The 21,920-nt window shown below is 43.3% G+C and overlaps 1 protein-coding gene across 1 annotated transcript in view; it reads right to left on the bottom strand.

Moving 5' to 3' along the window:
• LOC138568643 (hydroperoxide isomerase ALOXE3-like) overlaps positions 1-21,920 on the bottom strand; it is a 185,342-nt gene that overhangs the window by 70,629 nt on the left and 92,793 nt on the right. The window contains exons 5-6 of the mRNA XM_069646448.1: positions 12,626-12,720; positions 10,156-10,337 (exon numbers count right to left, since the gene is read on the bottom strand). Of these exons, the coding sequence (XP_069502549.1) occupies positions 10,156-10,337; positions 12,626-12,720 (277 nt within the window). The remainder of the gene's footprint in view (positions 1-10,155; positions 10,338-12,625; positions 12,721-21,920) is intronic.

Below are 21,920 nucleotides of genomic sequence, written 5' to 3'. Positions count from 1 at the left end.
CAAGGTCTGTACTCGCGAGTATAAATATATGTATACAATAGAGATGCTATCATATTTCGCATCTTTTTTGCTTCTGCAATTTTGTCATCTCCTATTGATGGGGATATTAGAGCTTCCACAGGTCGATTTATACATAGGCCTAGAATTTTTTTCAAGCGTTGAAAACGCAGCAATAGTCCCATCACTTGAAAAGGCATTTGGTTCATCATGTTGTATAAATACAATTCGATGACATACTGCCATTAGGTTATCCTTTATCACATTCTTCTAGTTCCACTGTATACCATTTTGTCTGTTGAGGTAGATATTACCAATCTCTTAATAGACTGGGATCGGAATCAATTAGTGAAAGGGTTCAACGAGGAGACAGTGGGAAATTGTCACTCTTCGCGTGGTACAATTCCCATGTTTGCTAAGATAAACCAGCCCTATTGGCAAATATGTAGTCTATAGTTGTGCCACTTTTGCGTCACTTGGACAGTAACCATTTACCATCACAAAACAATGTGCCTCCAGGATTCTAACCCAGGGCTCACCCTTGCAAATTATTTTAAACTGGTTCACCTGGGCGGATGTCAGTGTTACATTTAGATCAGGTTTCTGATCATCTCCCCTGTCCGCTCTCCCAGCTTACCTCAGCTGAACAGACGAGCTGCAGTGTGAACATGAAATCCTGCAAACTTCCACTTCAAATGTCGTACTTGGTGTCATTATCCTGTTGGTTTGGAGGATTTTTGCTTGCGTTAGGCTACATACCAAGCCACCTTTATTGATATGATATCTAAAAGCCATTTTCTACATTACTTTCCAATTTAATACCAATGTGCACTACACCAACTGTCTGCTCCATTTCAAGTGTGCCAAGTCACTCAATCTGTATATAAATAACAGAACTTTACAAATGGGACAGTCGACAACTGGAGACAAGCCCTCTTGGTGCCCAATGCGTCTTTGGCTGCCAGAGCAAAGCTAGACTACTATTGGCTCGGCTCAGGCAAGTCCTGTGAAATTCTTGGCTTGCCCACACCTCACATTTTACCGATTGATAAACCTAAAATGTACTTGCTGAGAGATTCTGATTTTGACAGAACAGTATGTGACTAGTTTTCTATGAACATGGTGTTACACTTTGTCCCTCCAAACCTGAATGAGTGTAGATAAAGTGAAAAGGGGGAGGCCAGCCAACCAAGGAAGCCTTTTTAAAAGACTGGACATTGATCCCGCAGATTATACTAAAACTGCATCAGTTAGTGCTCCTCATGAAGAGGAAATGCAGAGTGCAACGATGATCAGGAATCAGAAGCCCAAGATGAATCACAGCCACAACCAACAAACTGCTGGTGACATTGCTCCAACAAGTTGACACCAAAAAAACTGTCAGGCTCCATATGGCCATGTAATGCAGATGTTCATCCTTACTTCGGAAGTGTCTTTCAACCACCATCTGAGGAGATGCCACCAAAAATCTGTGGACAAAGAAGCCTTACATTTCAAAGTGCCTGGTAAAGAATTTGAGTGGCTACAATACAACCCTGATTTCAAGGCAGTGGTGCGTTTCACTTTTGCAAAAAGTGAAAAAATGGGTTTGCTTGCTTTGTCAAAGAGACGTGAATCGAGACGTGAATCAACATTTTCTTCAGTCGGCTTTTCCAACTGGAAGAAGGGACGTGAAAAATATGTAGCTCAGTCACCTGAATCTCACCAGCATGCATCTTGGAAAACTGCCCTACATGGATGAAGCATTGATGCTACTCTGCATGATCAGTCAAGGCAGACACGAAATTTCAAGGAAGCGCTTATATAAGCAGGTCAATGCTTTGTATCTCGTCTCACAAGGACTGCCACTATGGAGGTCATGAACTGGATGAGGGGAACAATACGTTTCTAAAAAAAAGAAGAAAGTGTTAAGCGGCTGTGAAGGGAATGACCATTTCAAAGTTGTGGCTGCAGCGAAAGCAAGACTACACCAGTCCAGCAATGCAGAATTAAATCATCTGTTCACTGAGCCATGAAGTGTTCATCATAGTTGACATTAACGGCTCAATGTATAATTCCGTTATGGACTCCCCAGAAAAGGAACATGAAAGCTTCCGTCATTGATATGTAGATTGACAGGACTACTTGTGAAGAGTTTATTGGCTTCTATTGCCAACCTAATTCTTGATGTGCTGTCAGTCTTCCTCTCCTCAGAGGTATGGCATTTGATGAGCTGCCAACATGTCTGGGGCAAATCATGGAGCCCAGGCTTTCAAAGAGAACAGCCACTAGCTTTATTTGTACACCGTTGCATTGTGTGAACCTAGTAGTGAAAGAAAGCTACGACACTAGACCCTTGCTATGAAATGCCCTAAATTGGGCAAATGAGCTAGGGAAGCCATTTAGTGAATCCCTGATTGTTTTCAGCTATTGCTCACATCGAAAAGGCATCAGTCAAAAAAATGCAACCTCTTTGCCCTTCCAGATGGACAGTCCAACAATCTGCAATTGAAGCTGTCCTAGGACAGTCAACTTGTCATACAAATCCTTCAAGGAATGGAAAAAAGTACTGGAGCAGTAGCAGCAAGGGCAAATCTCCTGGAGCACTTCTACTACTCTTTAGTTTAATACAGATATCATTAATGGAAACACTCGCAACACTAAATAAAAGCTTACAGGAACACTTATACTTGATTTAACCCTCAAGGTTTTTACAAGAAATAGTCATTGTTTATTTGTTCTATTCTTTGTCTACTTTCGTCAGCCGTGTTCATTAAGATTAAATCCATTATTTTAGCTATGGCAGTCACCCACGCGGTCTTCTGTCCTCCGATAAGTCTTGACCACCAGACGTCTTCATCAAAAATGTAGGAAGAGATTCAGTTAGGCTTGTCTGATTTTCCACTTCTGGGCATGATAGAAGATGCCTCGTTGTTTCGACCTCGTTGGGGTTTTTGCAAAATCTCCATTTGTTTGAGACAGTCAGGCCACGAATGGCGAGAATTTCGTTGGTGTAGAAGATTAAGACGAGCTTAGAAAAAAAAAATGTTCCTCAATTTTCGGTTTGGGCATTTGCCCACAAAAGGTTTAAGTGCATGTAGTTTTTGGGGCGCGTATGGAATTTGTGAGGTCAATTTGTATGTCACTGCTTACTCGCATGTTCTAATCCAGTCTAGTTCGTTCATTTTTTTGTGAATCCTTGTTGGGTTCTCAATCATATCTTGGTTGCACCATTGCATCATTTCTAGTTTGGCTTCTTGGTCAGCTGACCAATGATTTAGGGCTGTGCAGCATCCCCCAGTCAATTCGTTTAATTGCTGCCAGGAGATGGGGGCGGTTTTCCAGCAGGAGTTTCCTGAACAGCATCATGGAGTTTCTTTCAACCGATTGTAGTGACAGCTGTCTCAATTTGCGACTTAGAGCTATAGGCGTGGAGGTCGGCAGGTTCAGCACTTTCCGCCAAAAGTCACTTTCAAGTGTGGACCAGATCTTATGTAACCCTGGCATGGCTTCTGCGCCGTATAAGAGTGATCGAACGACCTTGGCCTTGTAAAAATCTATGACTGGAGTTAAAGAGAAGCGGCCAAACTTCTTGTCAATGGCTTTAGCCTGAGATTAAGCTCTTGGTTTTGTCTTGCAGGTAGTTTTGCATGCCACTTCCGTGTTGAGAGTGGTCTATCATAATGCCCAGGTACTGAAGTCTGACCGTCTCGATTCGCTCACCTTCCAAATAACATACAAAGTTGTCCGCTTTGCCTCTCCCTTTACCAAATGATAGTATTTTGGTTTCTCGATTTGTTGATTGCTGAGTACATCGCAGAAAACCACCTAGAAGAGTTTGTAAGCTATCTGTAGACCGATGGCGGTTTGGTCAAGAAGGATTAGGTCGTCCGCATTTAGAATCCTGGAAATGTTGGCCTGGCCAAGTTGCGGGGGAAAGGCTCTCACCCTTGCCTCTGTTTCTTTATAGTCTCCTATATATGCCACAAAGAGCCAGGGCCAGCAGGCAGCCTGGTTTAAATTCCTCAATTTGTGGTCATCTCTTCAGATTGGAGGCCTTGGTGGTTTAAGCAGACTTGTATCTTGGTGTTGTGGAGTGCCTGATGGGTTGCAGTATTTCAGCCACAGTCTTGCTCTGCCTACCTGATCAAAAGCTTGGCTTAGGTCAATAAAGGCCATGAAAATGCGATGGCCTCCTGCAGTGTTTTGCTCTTCAAGACGCTCAGGGTTAGTAAGTTGGTATTGGTGCCTGCGTTTGTCTTGAACCCAGACTGGAATGGGTCCTCGCAAGGTGCTTTGCTTGACCAGGATTGAAATTTGCGTAGCAGCAGTGACCTGTATACTTTGCCACTGACGTCCAAGAATGCAATGGGACGAAAGTTCTTGGGGTCGTCTCCATTTCCTTTTGAAGATTGGGACTACTACTGCGGTAGTCCCGGAGTTTCGTAGTGTCTTGGCTTTTGCTAGTCTATGGAAGACTTGACTGATGACCATTCTACCGGATGCTGCTTCAGATGCATTTCGACAGCCCATCCGGTCCTGGGGCACGTGAGTTTAAGTTTCTTCAGGATTTCCAGGATGTCCCGCCAGTCATGAAGGTCCACCCAGGGTGACACGTCTTGTTCCTGCGGGCTTGACAAGATCCCAAGTGGGTCGTAGAAGACTTTTATAGTGTGTCGACCAGGTGTCTTTACCGATGCTGTGTATTAGCGTGTCGTTCGTGGTTCGTTCTGTGGCATTTATCAAGGCCCAGAATTTGCGAGTTTTTGCTGCAGACAACCATCAGCATTTCCTCCGAGTCCTTTTGGTACAGAGAGGCAGTAGAATTTTAGCCAGGTCCTATAAAGCTTCAATCAATCAGCTAGAGCTTTTCTGTTTGCCTCTGAGCCGTTGCTGGCTAGTGCTCTTAATTTTCATAAAGGGCATCTTTTGGCGACCAACGTTTGGTCATAATTATGAACAGGTTTCTTTGTTGCCATTTCTGGCTTCAGTTTTGGTTTTTTGAACATGTTGAGCAAACAGCAGTAGTCTGGTTGAGGGTTAGGCACTCGATGTTTCCAGCTGGGCGTAATTGTTGGTCAAAGTGATATTGCACCCAGTGAGGCGATTTCCTTTGAAGGTTACGACCAGGTTTGAATTTGGCAATACTTTCCGTTGGGAAGGATGGACATGTTCTGCTCAATAAATTGTGGTAACTGGCCGAAATTTGAGATGTTAAAAGGAGGCAATGATTTCGAGCAACAGGGTTGAGGCAAAGATGTAGTCGATTGTGGCCAATTAGTTGCGGCCTTCTCAAGATGCAGTACAGTTGGTACGGGCGTATATGGTGTCTAGATTGAGGAGGTCTACAGAGTTCATCAAGGAGATCCAAGCTTTACCACGCAGCTCTGCCAGAGTCCCCAAAGGGCCTTGGGTCTTTTTTGTGCGGACTGCGTTAGGTCCTCGCAAATGAGGTGGGTTTCTTCATGGCCAATGTATGATCGGTCAATTTCTTTCGCTATCATGTCCAGGAAATCAATGTCAAGGATGGCTTCTGGATTCCAGTAAGTGTTCATAATTATAGCAGAGACATTCGATGGCTTGTCTGGTTCTGGATTCCAGTGGGTCCACTTCACTTGGACAGTTAGTAATAAAGTAGATGTTAGCATTTTGATAATTTTCGTCCCTCTCCCTGAGCGTATCGTGGTTAGAAGACCCGAGGATGGCCGCCCTTTGGGTCCTTTTTTAGCTGGGGCGAGGGCCAAGTCGTAACCGTCTAAGACAGTCTTTTCTGTAAGCCACGTCTCCTGGAGGCACAACATATCCAAAGGAGTCCAAGTTCACATCTCCCGGAACCGTAAAATGAGAAACCCCTTGTGTGTTCCATGAACCAAGTTTGGAGATTTAGTTGGCGTTGGTTCGTTGTGTTAGATCAGGTGACTGGGTGATCTTGGATTGCCATTTTCTTTGGAGGGCCAGAGACTTCGGGAGCCAGGCCCATAGGTTCTGCAGGGAGTTGAGTTTTCCCCTTTCAGTTGGCTGTTCAGATGCTTTGTCGATGGTCTGCGTAAATGTTCTTTTTATTGATGTCAGTGGACCAGTTGGTCTTTGTCCGGTTTCCTCGACAGCCTCTGGCTTTTCTTTACTTTGCTTTTGGGTTATTTCAGGTCTTTTTTCCTGGTTAAGTTGAAATATTTTGCATTTGTCACCTGAGACCTTCTCACCGTATGAGTTTGTTAGCTCTTCCGCATAGCCAGATTGATGGCGCATGTTTTGGCTGTTGTCGGATGGTAGCCTGTTGAGACTGGCCTTTTCTTTTCTTGTTGAAGGACTGGAGTGTGTGGCCTTTCCTGTGGTTGTTGGTGTCAGAGTTCAATTTCTCAGGAGTAACAGAGTTTCCGGAGGTTTACTTTGGAGTCACAACCTCCGTTTTACAGATCTAGAGGTTATATACAGGTAGGTGGTCGCCCGTCTGCCTTCATGGCTTGGTTCTACTATTTTTAAGACGTTGGATTCCACTGATCCGAGAGTCGGTACGCTGTGGAAGAAGTCCATTACTGTTCTACTGTTGAGGATGACGTAATCTCTATCACGCGTTTGATCCAGTTTAAAGGCTGGGTTTGAGATTTTCTCTATGCGAGGACTGGATTTTTTTGGGGTGCCTCTGCCTCGCTTTTCTGTGCCTTTGGATTCGATTCTCTGCTTCGTTTTTCCACATTCTTTTGGAGATCGATTCTTCTGCAGGCCTCGTGAGGAGAATGTGTCTTCGAGGGGTCGACTTATCGGTTGGGCTGTAATTTGGGGACCTCTGCTTTTGAGTAGTGTGGTTGCAGTCTGTCTGAGGTAATCTCCAGTTCTTTATGCGCTCGACGGTCCCACCCCCATTTTTCAAATTGGGTCGTCTTTACAGCGTTACTCCAGTGTCAGTAAAGGAGATTCGTCTTTTGCATCACAGGTGTTTGTATTTCTCGGGATTCGTGACTTTGTGCTTTGGACTTGGCTGGGGGTGGGGGGGGGGGGTCTCGTCTGGTATAACCACGGGAAAATCATTTAGGTGTTGACTTAGGTTTGATAGGGCTTATTCCATCAGAAGATCCTGTCGTTTATGTGTTCAGTGTGCTTGTTGGCTCCTCCAAGTCAATACAGCCAACTGGATTTCTCTTTGTGAGTTTAGAAACAGTGTCACTCCTTGCCTCTAGCCTTACGTTCTGCCCCGGCTTTCCGAGTGGCATTGCAGCCGACCCCTTTTCCGAAGGTGGTAGGCGGAAAATCAGTTTCTCCCTCCTCGGAGTTTCAAGTTGGGTGGACTTCGGGTCTCCAAAAATTGGAAAGTCTGTTCATCTGGGATTAATTTTCCTATGCATTAGGTTTTTTCGAGGTCAACTTCCACTACTAGCTCGTTTCCTTGACATACGCAGTTAGACAGTCGCTTCGTTTCCCGTTGGCCAGTTTGTTTACCTCCGTCTTTGTTTTCTCTTGGTTGGTTGATAGTAGATTTGTTTGGGGTCAGCTGAAGGGCGGGTGGTCGCCCCTTCCAAGACCTGGTGACATGTTGGATAGTGCTTGGTTAATTTTGTTCTAGTTACTCGACGTCTGGCACCCCATCTCTTGGAAGGTTGTTGGGATTGCTTTCCTCTGGTCTTCAGCAGCTTTTGCCTCTGCTCTTCATCAGATTACAGTCGAGCTATGGCATGTTGAACTTTTTCTGATTGTTTTTTCTTGGTGGCAATGTAGCCCTCCAGGTAGAGGAGTTTGGAGTGCATCATTGCTGAAATGGTGCTGTGGTCTTTTAAGGTGCCCTTTATCGATTCATAGAGTTTAGTGAAGGGAGCGAGGGCCACCGTCACAGCTGACATAATTGTCAAAATGTCCAGTTTTTTTCTTTTGAGAGTCAGCTGGTGTGGACTCTGGCAGTTCGTCGAGTCTGTGCTCTCAAGGGTGTTTGTTAGTTCACCGACTTCTAGCTCTCAGGGGGGTTGGTGCCATAGAAGTCAGTCTTTTTTGGAGTTTCTGGCGCGTGGAGGCGTTTTGCTTGCAAGGACCAGGTCTTCCATTTCTTCCCATTCAGTTGGGTGGTCAATGGGCATGGGATTTGCTCCGTGAACTTGCTCCAATGTGGAGTCCGAGTGTTCCTGACTGCTCAGCCTTTTCCCCTCCACTGTGCTTGGGTCTAGGGAGGCTCCAAAGGATTATCTTCCTAAGATTCTGTTAGAGGTGGGTAGGAGTTTGCCAGGGCAACTGGTTTGTTCATGGGTGCTTTTGAATGCGCCAGGGGAACAGAGACGCCACTGGGCGATTTCTTTTCGTGTAGGGCAGTAGCCCCTACGGTCTGGTGTTTTTTCCTGGCTTGGTGCAGGGCCCCTTGTTGGGGTGGCTTGATGTTGTAGATCCGGTGTCTCTGGATTTTTAAACTTTTCTCCCATTGGTTCTGATTCCGTGGGAGTATCCATCTGCCGTGGTTCGACCTGGTGCAGAGGAACAGGCAGGTTAGGGTTTGTTGCCATTGGGTTGTGGACCTCTACGTGTTCCTCCAAACTGAACACTACTTCCAGCATTTCACGTTCACTGATTTTGCAGATCTTGTCATATCGTTTCCCAAATAATTCTTTTAAGGTGTGGGTTAGGAAAGGTTTGGTTTCTACGGTTTTGGAGGTGTCCTTGGATTTTTATAGTTTCCTGGTTAGGCGTTTGGCGGGCTGCTTTTTTCCATTGGTAGGAGAAGAAAGTTCCTCGCCTTTTTTTTGGCGGTCCGCCTGTATGGGTGGTTGGGCTGCGTGACAGGCTGCCCATGGTGGTTTGGTCCTTTGCTTTTCTTAGGGCGGGGTACTTCGCCCTTGGTTAAAGTAGATATTGTTGGTGAGTAGTTTGAGTTGCTGCTCTGGGCATCTGAATCTTCCCATTCCTCGTTTGAGTCAGTTGTGTGTCACAAGTGGCCTCGGCTGGACAGTCTATTTGGGTTGTTCTGGCGGCACTTGCCAATTTTGTTGGTATGGGGTGCACATTGATGCTCACCGTGAAGGGTTGGGAGTGCTGAAAGCACCCCTCTTGCGTGTGGTTCAGAGCCTCAGTAGGCAGACTATACGAGTGTTGGGTTGTTTGGTCTTTCATTTAGACTGAAGGCGTCTTCCCCTGCTGTAGAGGCACTCGAGGTTGAATGCTCCACTCCCCTTTCCAGAGACTTCCGCCTGATTTGTTCACCCGCATCTGCTGGGACTCTCTGCCCCTCTGGGGCTTGAGGCGCTGCTCTAGCCCTTCCCTCTCCTCCGCGGCTCTGCGCCGTCCATCCTCCGACGGCACAGAGTCAGCGGTCGCAGGGAGAAGGCATAGAACACCAGCAGTCGATGAAGCTGACCGGGAAGCCGTGGCAGACAGCAAGTCTGATGCCGCATGGGCGATGTTCAGGGAGGTGGGCACTTAGGATGGCTGGGGCTTTCGCCAATGCCGGCGACGCCCTGTGTAACTTCATGGCGTGACGTGCCTTGTGCTTCAAGGAGGGCTGCCGAAGCGATGTTTGGTTGCAGCAAGGGCAGCTGCGTCATGGAGGATAGCGGACCAGACGTCCCGGGAGCCACAGGGCTGGCACCTGGAAGCTTCCGACCAGGTGTATAGGCGGACGGCTTTCCCCTTGCCACTGAGGGGTGTCTTTTCCTCAGCACGTGAGTGCGAGCTTCAGTCGCAGACCTCTCTCCTGGCCAACAGGGCTAAGCAGAGGACAGTCCGCAGTGTCCATAGCTGCCAAAGACTGCCACTACTCTGCGGTCAAGCAGGGTTTTTGAAGGCAGTCTCCACCTCCACACAATAGAAACTGTAGATAGACTGGAAATGCTGGAAAAGCGTAGCTGCAGTCAATGCCAAAGACTGCTACTCTGCCGCTACTCCACCACTTATCCACTAATTGAGCTTCGGTTTCAGACTATTACTTTAATACCCTTTGGTTAGTTGCGCAATATAAGCATTTAACATAGCATGCCATAACACAGCATAACATGAGCAGCAGTGTCAACTTTTCATTGACTTTTACCATGCAGTCTTATGAGTAACCAGGTCAATTCATTTATGTTAGTGCCATGGCAAAGGCAAGCTCGAGAACAACTTTTTGGTCCCGCAGCAGCTGAGCACCCAACCCCCTTAAAGCACAGATCATTAAACTCTAGGGTCTCTGCACTCAGTATGCATCATTGAGAAACAAAGTGTTCCTACCTGCAGCTCCTTCTCCAGGCTCGTTGAAGCTCCCAGACTGTATGACACCATCTCATTCGTGACTGGGAAGTTGCCAGGAATTGTGTTGCACCTCTTGATCAGTGTGGGGTCCACACCATTCAGGTACTGGTAACCAAAAAACGCATCTTCTTTCCAGTGGTGAGACACATACTCTGAGGGACAAGGAGAAGAAAGGGTGAGGAAGAGATTGCGTCCAGCTGGAGTAAAGTTTATCCAGGATATTCTTCTGCAGACCGATTTTACAATTGTGAGGTTGTACAACGTGGTGTCACTAATATTTATTGTTGATAGGAGTATTAAAACCAGTAAAATGCTCAGCCTCGGGGAAAATGATCCAGCTCCCTAGCAGAGGGGCTAAGAATTTGTGGAACAAGGAACAATCTGGACCAAAAAGCACAGCGGATGCTGGGATAATAAATACCATTGTGCGTTGGGCTTAATCAGCCTACTGTTTAACCTTTTGCGCATGGGTGGGCCACTTAATTTCATTAGACAGCATTATCTTGTAGGTCCCCTCTCCTTGTTGGTTCACCTTTCAACACTAGAAGAAATCCAGGAAGGAAATTCAATTTACAAAACACTGAATATCAATGACCACACCTCCTGTAAATAAAAATAAACTTAAAAAAGGCAACAAGTAAACCATATTAAATACACTGCCTTTTCAAAGTTGAGTGGCTAAAGTGGAGTAATTTCAAGTGATCCAAGACTAGGCAATTGGTCGGTTGAGATACAAGGTATTAGCAATAGGTCAAAGTTAACTAAATTCCTAAAAACACTGGGACATATTAGAAAAGCATTGCAGCTTCATGGTATAAGGACCAAGGAAAAAATGTGCCTACTGCACAAAAGATACTTTTTTTAATACGTGTTTGCACCAGGGCAAAGTTTACCGTAGTGCCAATACAATTCTACATTACCACTACAGCAACCTTTGGCCTGGTGGAAAAATGCAAGGTGCAATGGTTTTCCAATATGTCTCAGTGCCTTTGAAAATAGGGCACTCACTCTGGGAACACCCTTTAGTCGTTTCACAATGGAGGAAGGAGACGTAGGGCCAAAAGTGCTGGACACTCCAGCTGCCAGGGCAGCATTCCTCTAGAAGCCACCCCTATCGCAGCAGCAGCAGCATGACAAAGGGCCCCAATTGGTGGAGTGGTTGGAAGAATTCCCAGACTTTATAAGAGCCATGGGGGATAACAAAACCATGGCTGTGGTGGAGATCTTCACAAGTCTCGCTGGAAAAGAGGTCAAAGAAATTATAAAAACGATTCCGGAGGCGGAGGGAACGTCCTGTCGTACCCTTGTTGAAGCGCTCAACAAGTTTGTGATCCAACAGATTATGAGGGATACGTATTCAGTGTCATCAGATGATGCATGAAACCGTTGGAGTTTGCGACTAGGCTTTGCCAAAAGATTATCCACTACCAGTTTGCGAATTCATCGGATGAGGCCATCCATTTACAAACAAAAGGCTTCACCTTGTCCGCCTTTTGTAAACTGCTCCTAAAAAGTACCTACTTCTGGACAACATTTCTGACCTCGCATGCACACACGAAAGGGTGGATATACAGGCTGCTACCATGGAGGCGCCAAAGAGCAAGATTCTGTAACCAAACATTCAATAGCCTCAAAAAGCATCCGATCGTACCCTGGCCCGTTAACCGCCCATATAATCCATTCACAACCTTCCAACATGCCATCCAGGATGAGCCACAGTTGTAGGTTTGCATTTTCTGCACATGGTTGAGTGCCCTGCGATTCATCCATGCACCAACCGTGGTAGGGAAGGACATTTACAGACCGTCTGTAGAGAGGGTGCACCATTCCCTGTTACAAGATCACCACACTTGGTCACGTGGAGATAAACACCTACCACACCTCAAGGTACCCTGGTCACCTCCTGCTCCTCAAGGCATGCACAGATGTTTGTTCCGTGGGATATGTCCCAATTACTGGATACGAGTTTGGAGTACCATATGGCCTAAACCAAGAGTGTACAAATGAGTATGGATACCTGATGAACCTGAAGCCGAAAATACCGCAAGATTGCCATTTGAAAGGGGCTGAGGTAGGGGACGGAAGGAGGCGCATCAGTGGGTGGAGAAGAGGTTAAAAAAAAGAGATGCCCCCCTGACCTGACCTGCATTGTATGTCCGACTCCAAAGTAGTAGCAGTTTATAGCATCTTTCCCATCCCGTGAATGCTTCAGTTTTCAATCGAAAGGTGATCGCTTCATGTATGGGGTGTCGCAAACTGGCCAACCCAGTCACGAAATTGCAGTGATGGTTGACTGGTGCCACTGCAAGGCCAGGGGTTTATACCTGGCGGCTAGTCAGGTATTTGGACAATTGCCATGAACCCTTGCAATTCACTATACAGGATAGGAGCTGTAGTCTAAAACACCTGTGAGCCAAAGGCTGCTCAGTGCACGGATCATACCTGAAGTTTGTTTTTAGGGTCCAATAAACCCTCTTCAGTTCATCAAATGATTTCCAGGATTTCTGGATTCCGTCAAAGCCTTTCAGTTTTATTGCGATGTCTCTGTAAATGAGAGAAGGGGCAGTTATTGACTGGAAATACACCAGACGAGTCAAAATCAGAAAATGTTATGCTAATATTAAGCTTACCAACATGTGTTTGCTAACTTTAGCCTTCCGGCACACAGCATTTTCAAAAATCAATTACAGCATGATATAATACAGATGCTAAAATGCACCGCTTCTTACACATACACAATGAAGCAGCTAAAGTCGTAGGTTAAAGTCAGTGAAGTATTGAGAAAAGAGGTTTTAGAAAGTAGAAGAAAGCTCTCCTCCCCCACCCATAAATCCCCACCCCCCTATTCACACCCCCCCACCATCATCATCCCCCTCTTTACCATTCTTCTACCATGTTACACGAAAGGGTCTTCCTACAGAGGTGCAAGTAGAGTTAAATAGAATAGTAGGCATGGAAGTGAAAGGATGGGGTGAACTACAGTTGCATAGTACATTTCTGTTAACACATGCGTGAGAAAGAAAGGGCAGTGGAAGAAAAGGCGCAGCGTGAATTTACTGCCGAAGAAATGGGCAAAGGTAAGCATGGCTGCTGCAGTAGTAACCAATCCCACAGATGCCCCACATAAATCAGAACTATCACAAAGATGGTCAGATAACAATTCAAGAGACAGGGGAGGGGCCCAAGGAACAATTCACAAAAGGAGGATTTGGGGGTTATGACCACGATTTTGTGGCTCATGTTGGACATGTGGAAAGATGGCGTACATAGCCAGAGATTGTCGAAGCAGACCTCCCATGCAATACTACCTGGGAGCACTTCGACTCAGTATTATGCACCTCATACTGAGGACCAATACAGGGAGCTTCTGTCCCAAGCCATAGAACCAGTGTATGTCCCAGGATACACACAAAGACAGAACATCGGCCCAGCGCAAGTAACCACACCTACACAGGGACAACATACAATACCAAACTCCAAATATTATGCAATTGTCACCCATCAAGCTCCATCCCAAGCAATTGCAGTACCATGGGAACAAAATGACCTTCCACAGGGAACAGTGACACATACTGGAGCTAGTGCCCTAGAGACCAATACTTTTCCACTTCCAGGGTCAAACACATACACAATATGACAGCCCACAGTGAGCCCCAACATGCCCAGTCCTCTCAAACCCCCCAGACCCAGATAAGGGGCCTAAACAGAGTGAGGATAGGGAATATAATGGTCACCTTAATGGTGGACAAAGGAGCCACCAGATCCTGACCATTGAAAAACCAAAGTATGGACATGCAGGGATGGTCGGGGGGCGGGGAGATTGGAAAGGTTCCATTTACAGATGAATTACCCCTTACTATAGGAACAAGAAATCACAGCCCCATACACCAGTGACTATTGGGTAGGGACATCCTCCACAAGTAATACAAGCACCCTGCAGCACAAACACAATCTGAACCCTACCAAGTCCTACCATTATGTGAGATTCTATTCACATATGAAGTCGTCACTATTTTGATTGGCTGGCTACCAGGCTTGCGGAATGTAATATTCTGCCTAACAGCAGAATTCCTTTTCAGACCAGCAGTGCCACATGAGACCCAGGAGCAATTAGTTTATTTTTTTTATTGGTCGTTTTAATCAAGAAGAATCTTGACTTTAACACTAAAAAAAAAATTATATATATATATATATATATATATATATATATATATATATATATATATATACATATATATACATATACACACACGTGACCAAGCACTCAGTTGAGTGTGAAACGCGTTGTGTGCGGGCCGTTCTGACAGGCGTCCTGCCTCTGTTTTTGCTACTGTTCCAGCCATACTTTGTATTTTTTTGTTTATTTTAAATGATTTCCTTGTGCAACATTAAATCATTTTTTGTGACCTTTCTAGTGTTGTGCGCTGTGCTTTTTCCGTTCGGAATTTTGGGAATTCACTGTTCTATTTTGACTGCAGAAAGTGCGGTTCATTTTCCTCTTTTTGTTGAAATATATATATGTTTGCGTAGACACAATAGCTCCTTTGTGGGCAATTAATTTAAGCGAAAGTGTAAATAATCATCCTGCTGATGCAGACTGGGAATTTGCATTAAATATGTTCCAACCATGCCACAACTTTTCATTGCAAATGGATTATTCACAAACCTTTGATATTTGCAGCATGCCTGCCTAGTTTGTATCCAGCCAGCCTTCCAAATACCTATTTTTGCTTTGTCCGGATTCTCCAGTAACTATTTTAATGCGATATCTGCATTAATAATGATTTTCTCTGCTTTCCTTCGCCATAATGAGGGAAACACATCAATTGATTGCAGTAGATATTTTGCAAGAACATGGAATAATGCATTTTTAGATTCTAATAGAACACATTCCTGTAGAAAGAAAATGTTCCTATCATGTTCTGCATGCAGTGATATTAGGCCAAGCTCGTGTTTTATAAGGCATATAGGTTCTAATTTTGGAAGATTGAGTATTTTTCCAGTACCCTCCTTCCAATTTTGCCCAGTAATTATATGACCGGTCGGGTTTCTGATCCATACGTAATTACTGGTATTACTTTGCAATATATCAAAACAGGAGACAGAAAATGTACAAAATTTAGCACAAGTTACACGCGCTTGCGAAGTTGCTGTTTGCAATTTGTGTTTGATATGTAGATCTAGTGCTGCTCTACCTGTTTGATTAGATATCAATGTGCCCAAATATATATATGTAGGTTCAGATGTCAGATATATGTTCTGTAATAGCCATTTATGTTTAGCATTACGCTGTTTAATATTACCAAATTGAATTATTTTGGTTTTTGCTACATTGATCGATATATAATTACTCTGAGTATAGCAATGCACCGCACCAAGTAATGCTCTCAGCCCATTTGGTGTTTTGGAAAATAGCACCATGTCATCTACATAGAGGAGGTATTTCGCATGTGTTACATAAATTCTCAGGGAGTCTGCCTTGATTTTAGAAAAACACTTATTGATATCAGCAATGAAGTTTAACATGGCAGACGCCAACAAGCGGCCCCGTTTCAAACCACAAGCTGTTTCAACGGAGTCTGTTAGTAAACGATCCGCAGATAATTTAACCCGGATAGAGGTATTTGAATATAATTCAATCACCCATGTTAGTATGTGCCATGGACATCCTTTATTGATTAGTTTTTTTGTATAAATGTTCTCGTGGTATAGCATCAAACGCCATCCTGAAATCTATGAATGCAGTGTGTAGTGTTGACCATGTTGCCTCATTTTACACAATATGTTATTTATAGTAATATGGACTCCTGTCCTGAGTCAGAGTATAAATCCCATCTGAAAAGGATCTCGCTGGTTATTTGCATCGAGCCATGCATTGATCTGTCCAAGAACTAATCGTGCAAATATCTTTCCTGGACAGTCCAATAGCGCAATTGGTCTATACGACTTTGGATCAGTTCTACTACCTTTCTTAAATATCGGGACAATTGGTGACTGCTTCCATGATTTTGGGATATGACCCACTGCAAAGACATGTTTAAAGATTCGATACAATATGCCCGCCCATTCCTGTGGATGTTTCTTCATCATGCCGTTGTGCAGGCCATCGGCTCCCATTGCTTATGAATGGCTCCAGTTACTAATGCAGTATATAATATCTTCAATTTCGATTTGAAATGAATGGGGTCTGTTCTTAAAAAATGTTTGCCATTCAAATTTTTCAAAGGGAGAGCTGTACAATCCTCCAAAATATTTTTCCCACTCTTTTGGGAATGGCATTAATTTGCACTGAGCTCTGATTTTTTGATATAGTATTAATACAGGCCCATATGCCACTAGTAGATTTATTCAAAATTTGAGCATTGCTTCACTGTCTTGTTGATTCCAAAGATATTTGCGATCTTCCAGCCAGACCTTATATGTTTTTTCTTTGCTTTTTTATCTACATTTACTTACCAGTTTAACATACGCAACTCATTTTTTAGTACCGCTTTCTGATGTTTTAGGGCGGAATCAAAGGGATGGCAATGTTCAAACCTAATACTCTGATCTTGTAATTTGTGTTCTTTAAATATCTGCATTAGTTGGACATAACATTCTGTGTCATTCACTGCAGGGGATCAGAGGATCTTATCAATGTCGATGTGTATTGATCCAATTTAGAGCGACTCCAACGAAGACGATTACCCCCCCATTGTTTACTATCAAGTTTGTACAATAGTCAGGGTGCTTATTGTCATTACACAGGACAAATGTAAAATACTATGGTCACTTTGTTTCGATGGATTGATTTCTAATGAGGTTGCATTCTTCATAAACCAGAGTTTACATATATGTAGTCCAAAATGGATTGATAACCTCTACTCCAAATTGTGCAGGTACATCACTATTGTGCCTTTTAACATTATGAAGTCTTTCATTATGGAGGACCATCTTATTTCATCACAAGTAAATTCTGAATTGGTATCCGTGATGAGATGCAAATTCGGATCTCCCATAATTATAGTATGTATGATTTCAGAGTCCAGAAGTAACAGATCTAATATTAGAAGTATATTTTCAAAAAACATTTCTGCTGATGATTGTCTGCTCCAATAGACTTTAATGATGGCAAACACTATTGTGCCCCTAGTTATCTTCACTATTTGAAAGCACGGTGATGGATACAATACACATTTTATTCCTGCAGCTTTTTTAACTGCTATCAGGAGACCATCTTTTGGGTGCCCAATTAGTTTTGTTGCAGGCGTAATTACAATGGTACGAGAGTCCAATATAGGGGCTCTCATCAACCAGGTTTCCTGCAGTGCGATAATGTTTTGCGTGTTAAGTTCAGATTCCCATGAAATGCTTATAGCCTCTTGTATTCCAAGAGACTATGCTCATATTTTCATTGTTCGCCACTTGGTACGACCTACCTCTATAGGATTGCACATCTGAGAATTGTTCCATTTCCCTTATTTGGATTGGTTTATAGATGCTCATTGTTGGCGTTTCCATGTGTGGGATCACTGGATTATTGTGAGTTAGTATAAATCCCAAGTTCAACAGGTCTAATTTGGCTTGCCATAATATATTAGCTACCAACCCTGACTGCACATATATTTTAACCTCCTCCAAATTGTGACTGTTAATGAACTCTACTAGATCGATATCTGTTATCAGATTCTTCTATAGGGGAATTTGAGCAGATGTTTAGTATGCTCGTTCTGTTTGACACATATTGGGCACCTGGTAAGTCACAACACTAAAGTATCAAAGAATGGTAATTTTTATAGTCATTTCTACTCTTACTTGACAGAATGGTTATGCATTTTCTTTATTTGCTACGACTGTTTCACCACATCATGAGTGTTATTTTTTCCTGCGTTTGTTTATAACCTTCGGTTATTCCAAAAGGTCTTGCAATAATGCTGATATGTCTGGAAAAGCTGGCCGGTGGGAGGTCTCCTCCCATCCTAAATAATTTTGGCTTTCTGTGATGTACGTGTCAGATAATTTAATTACATCCCTCAACTCTTGTGAAATGGATTGTTCTGTTCTAGGTTGCAACACTGAACTTGACTGTATATCGGCCCGCGCGATCTTATTTTGTACCAAAGGTAAAGACTGACGTATTTGATTTTGGGTCATTAGCTGGTATACAGTAAGGTTCATAGTGATATCGAATACAAAAATGTCGAAAGTAATTTTTTCAAAAAAATGTTTTTTCACTACGTTTTTATTCAAAATGGGGGTTTCCTTCTCCCAACCCCACTTTTTGTTTTTACCTTTTTTTTACTCGCGAAAGAAACCCCAGAAAAAATAAATAAAAAGATAAAGAATTCGATTGTTCCCCCCCACCCGACTTTTTTTCCTCGAACTGGTCTTTCGACTTTTTCAATATGACTGACCACCATACATTAAACTTCCTGCGTTGCTTCTAGAGTTCCCGCTAAATTTTTGCCTCCTATAGTTGGGCATATAGTTAGAACTTGGGGAGCTTTACTTTTGGTCCCATCTGTAGGTTTCTACAACATGTAAGCATCAATAGATGCACATATTTCTCTACGAGTATATCAATTCGTGTTTGAGTGGGATCAGTGGTCATCATATGGACTGGTACTGACGATAATATACCCGTTTTAACGATGTTATCAGGTTAGTGTATTTTCATGGCCTCTATCCCATTTTTTTAATTGTTCTTTATACTCTGCTTCCCTTGACAAGGTTATCCCACTAGAGAGCGCCACAAGATCGTCTAGGGGCTTATAAGCCACTGGTGGTGCTATAATCTCGCCTATGGGCTTAAAAACCATTGTGAAAGGGGCAGCTTTCATTGGGACGGAGGACAAAGTCATTTGCTGGACTGTATAGGCGACTAACTGCTTTTACAATCCTTCTTGGCCTTGTTTTTAGCTCTGCTCATCTGTTTCCGGCTTTTTTTTTGTATGCATATTCAAATTTGTCATTGGGCCTTTTTCCATAGTCCGTTTACTTCCAACAGATGTAAATACATTAAACATGTTAACTTCACCGAGAGGGGTTACTTCCGCCAGTGGATTTACATCAGTTAATTTCTTGGATACGCGTTTCTTATTTGTCGACTGCATTATTTCAGTTTTTTCCATTCTGGGCTTATCAATATCAGCTGGAATTACTTGAGTTTCCATACTTTCTTCATTTTGGAGGTTACGTTCTTCCTCAAGATTAATGACTTGCTCATTTTGTGAATTTTTTTCCCTGTAGGCAAGTCCAACGTATTGGAAAGATTCTTAGATGACTGCATAATTGGAGTTACACCGGGTTTAAGAAGTTTCCATATTCGTTATTTTGCAAGTGAGCAACTCTATCATTGAAGTCTGCCCACTTATTTTAGCCTCCATTGTTTCATACAATTTTGCTATGGCTAGTAGTGCCGTATTCATGGCTCCTAAGGTGTAAAGCGCAGGGGCTTCAGGAAACGATAAACGTTTCGAATGCTCTTTATAAAAAATAAAACTCAGGATCTTGCGTTAACCCTTGAAATCTAGTTTGGCGTGGTGTTGGAGCAATGAAAGAAAGCGACTCATTTATACAAGTGCCTTGATCTTCATCGAATAGGTCTCTTGAGCTCCTCGAGCTATTTTTTTTTAATGGGAGACATGTTCTTGATTTTCATTAGTGATGTTATCACTCATATCTTCTTGCAATTGTATTAAATCCCCAGAGTTTGAACATGTATATTGAATCTCTTGTGAGCGCGGACTAGATTTACTTAATACATACAATCTAGTGCGTCCTCATCTATTTCTCCTACTAGTGTTAATTGTTCATGGGCATGCCTCAATCTCCTTTGCGCCGCTACAGTGCAGCTAATTGGGTTCAGGGGGAGTAAGGAAATGTCTCGTACTAACGGCTGTATTGCCGTAATTAAATGTGTTTCATCTACTGTGCGATCAGTAATCAGTGTGGTATCTGTTACTTCTCCCGACAGCAAGACTAATTTCAGGTCATTAGTGGGTTGTACATGCAATTCAACCTTCTTTATGGTTCGCTCATTCACTTCTACTGCTTCTATAGTGTTTGTGTTAATCACTTGGTTAGCTATACTGGTTAATTTCTCTGGAGTTAAATCTGGTACCTGCAGGTTTCACGGGTTTGCCAGATTTTCCTCTTTCAACTCATTTGTACAAAACATTTGAATGTCAGAAGTAAGTGATACAGAACGACGCGGTAATAAACTTGCAGCAGATGCTAGCTTTTTAGCACGCAAGTTAAATACTTACTTGCAGTGTTTTTCCTTGTTCTACTGCCGATAGCTGTATTGGGTTAACTGCCAGCATTCCAGTTTTCAAAGGACATTTCTCTGGGCCCATTATTATACAAAAGAAAATTTTAAAAAAAGGAGTAATATATAAACACGCAATATAGGGAGATTGCCCCGTCTGCCCGCTAGACAGCAAAAACACTTTGCGAAATCACTTGTGCTTTTGTGTTTTTCGGGAGGTGGTGGGCAGGCTCACTCCTAAAAAGAAGATAAACCAATTTTAGTGCCTTCTATGTTACCGTAATCTATCAGTCTATTCACAGTCTGTTGACAATTGCCCCGAGGGCCAGCTTTCATACCCAGCCAATTGTTCGACAGGGCTGCTCCGGTCGATATCACGTGACGAGTTCAACATGCCGACTCCTTCCTACTGGCAAAGTCCACAGTTCGAGATGAGAATCCCAGCCAGACAGCGAGCGAAAGCACTTGTGCGAAGCAGTGATCATGAGGAAAAGAGTTATCCTAACAGGCACAGACAAGGAATCAATGGTGTATGACAGTACTATGCATATACACCACACAGCAGAGTATTGTAGAGCAGGAGTACTTCGGATTAGAGTAACCACCCCATCAAACAAGTTTGGGTAATCATAAGTGGACCATTGGGTTGAATAAAGTTTTCCTTGTCAACAGAGTACCAGCAACCAGTAAGAACCTATCAGGAGGTTCCCAGACAAGTAAATATTGAACCCTACTGAGAACAGAAAACAAACTCCAAAGAAACACCATTACTCAGACCAGAAAACCAAGAGTTTGGCAGTTTACCCATGAATAAGGTGTATAAGCACATCAGACAAAATATAAAAAGGGCAAGAGGAAAGATTCTATTCTACCCAGCCTTAGAAATGGGAGACAAGGATGATGCATCCATAAATGTCACAGATAGGATTGGGGACTATTGTGTTCTTGGCCAGAAACCTCAATTGATTTTCAAGGAGAAGAAAAGAAAGGCCGCTTGCCATGAAAATCCTTTCTAAGACTTGATGGTTAGTTAAAGCATGGAATACTGAAGCTGCCTCTCCCCCAGCATAATTTCATTGAATGATCTGCAAGAGGCCTGGACCACCGGAAGGAACCAAGGGTAGATTGCAAGTGAGGACCCTATTCTGCAAAGTGCCATTGAAATTAAGGATTTTAGCAATGACAGAACTAGGAGTGCCCTCAGTCACTGGCTTGGGACCAATTGAGCAGCAAGCCCACTCAAAGAAAGGACAGCTACTGCTTGCCAAATAACTTCAGGATCATAGTTTCAACAAGGGAATCCGTACCTGTAATTCCCAAGGACTCTGGCAAGCCAACAATTTGGGTCAGTACATCTGGAGAGACCACTTCAATTTTTTTTTTTCTTTGCCAGATGAATCCTGACCCTTATTCAAGAGGTATTAGCCAAATTGGTAGTTTACAATTGTTCGAATGAACAATTGACCGAATTTAAAAGGTCACAATTGATATATAT

Source organism: Ambystoma mexicanum, chromosome 1p (assembly GCF_040938575.1).
Source record: "Ambystoma mexicanum isolate Mex_15411 chromosome 1p, UKY_AmexF1_1, whole genome shotgun sequence".
NCBI lineage: Eukaryota > Metazoa > Chordata > Amphibia > Caudata > Ambystomatidae > Ambystoma > Ambystoma mexicanum.
Note: the sequence above shows the minus strand (reverse complement) of the source record. Positions and strands in the feature narration are given on the sequence as shown.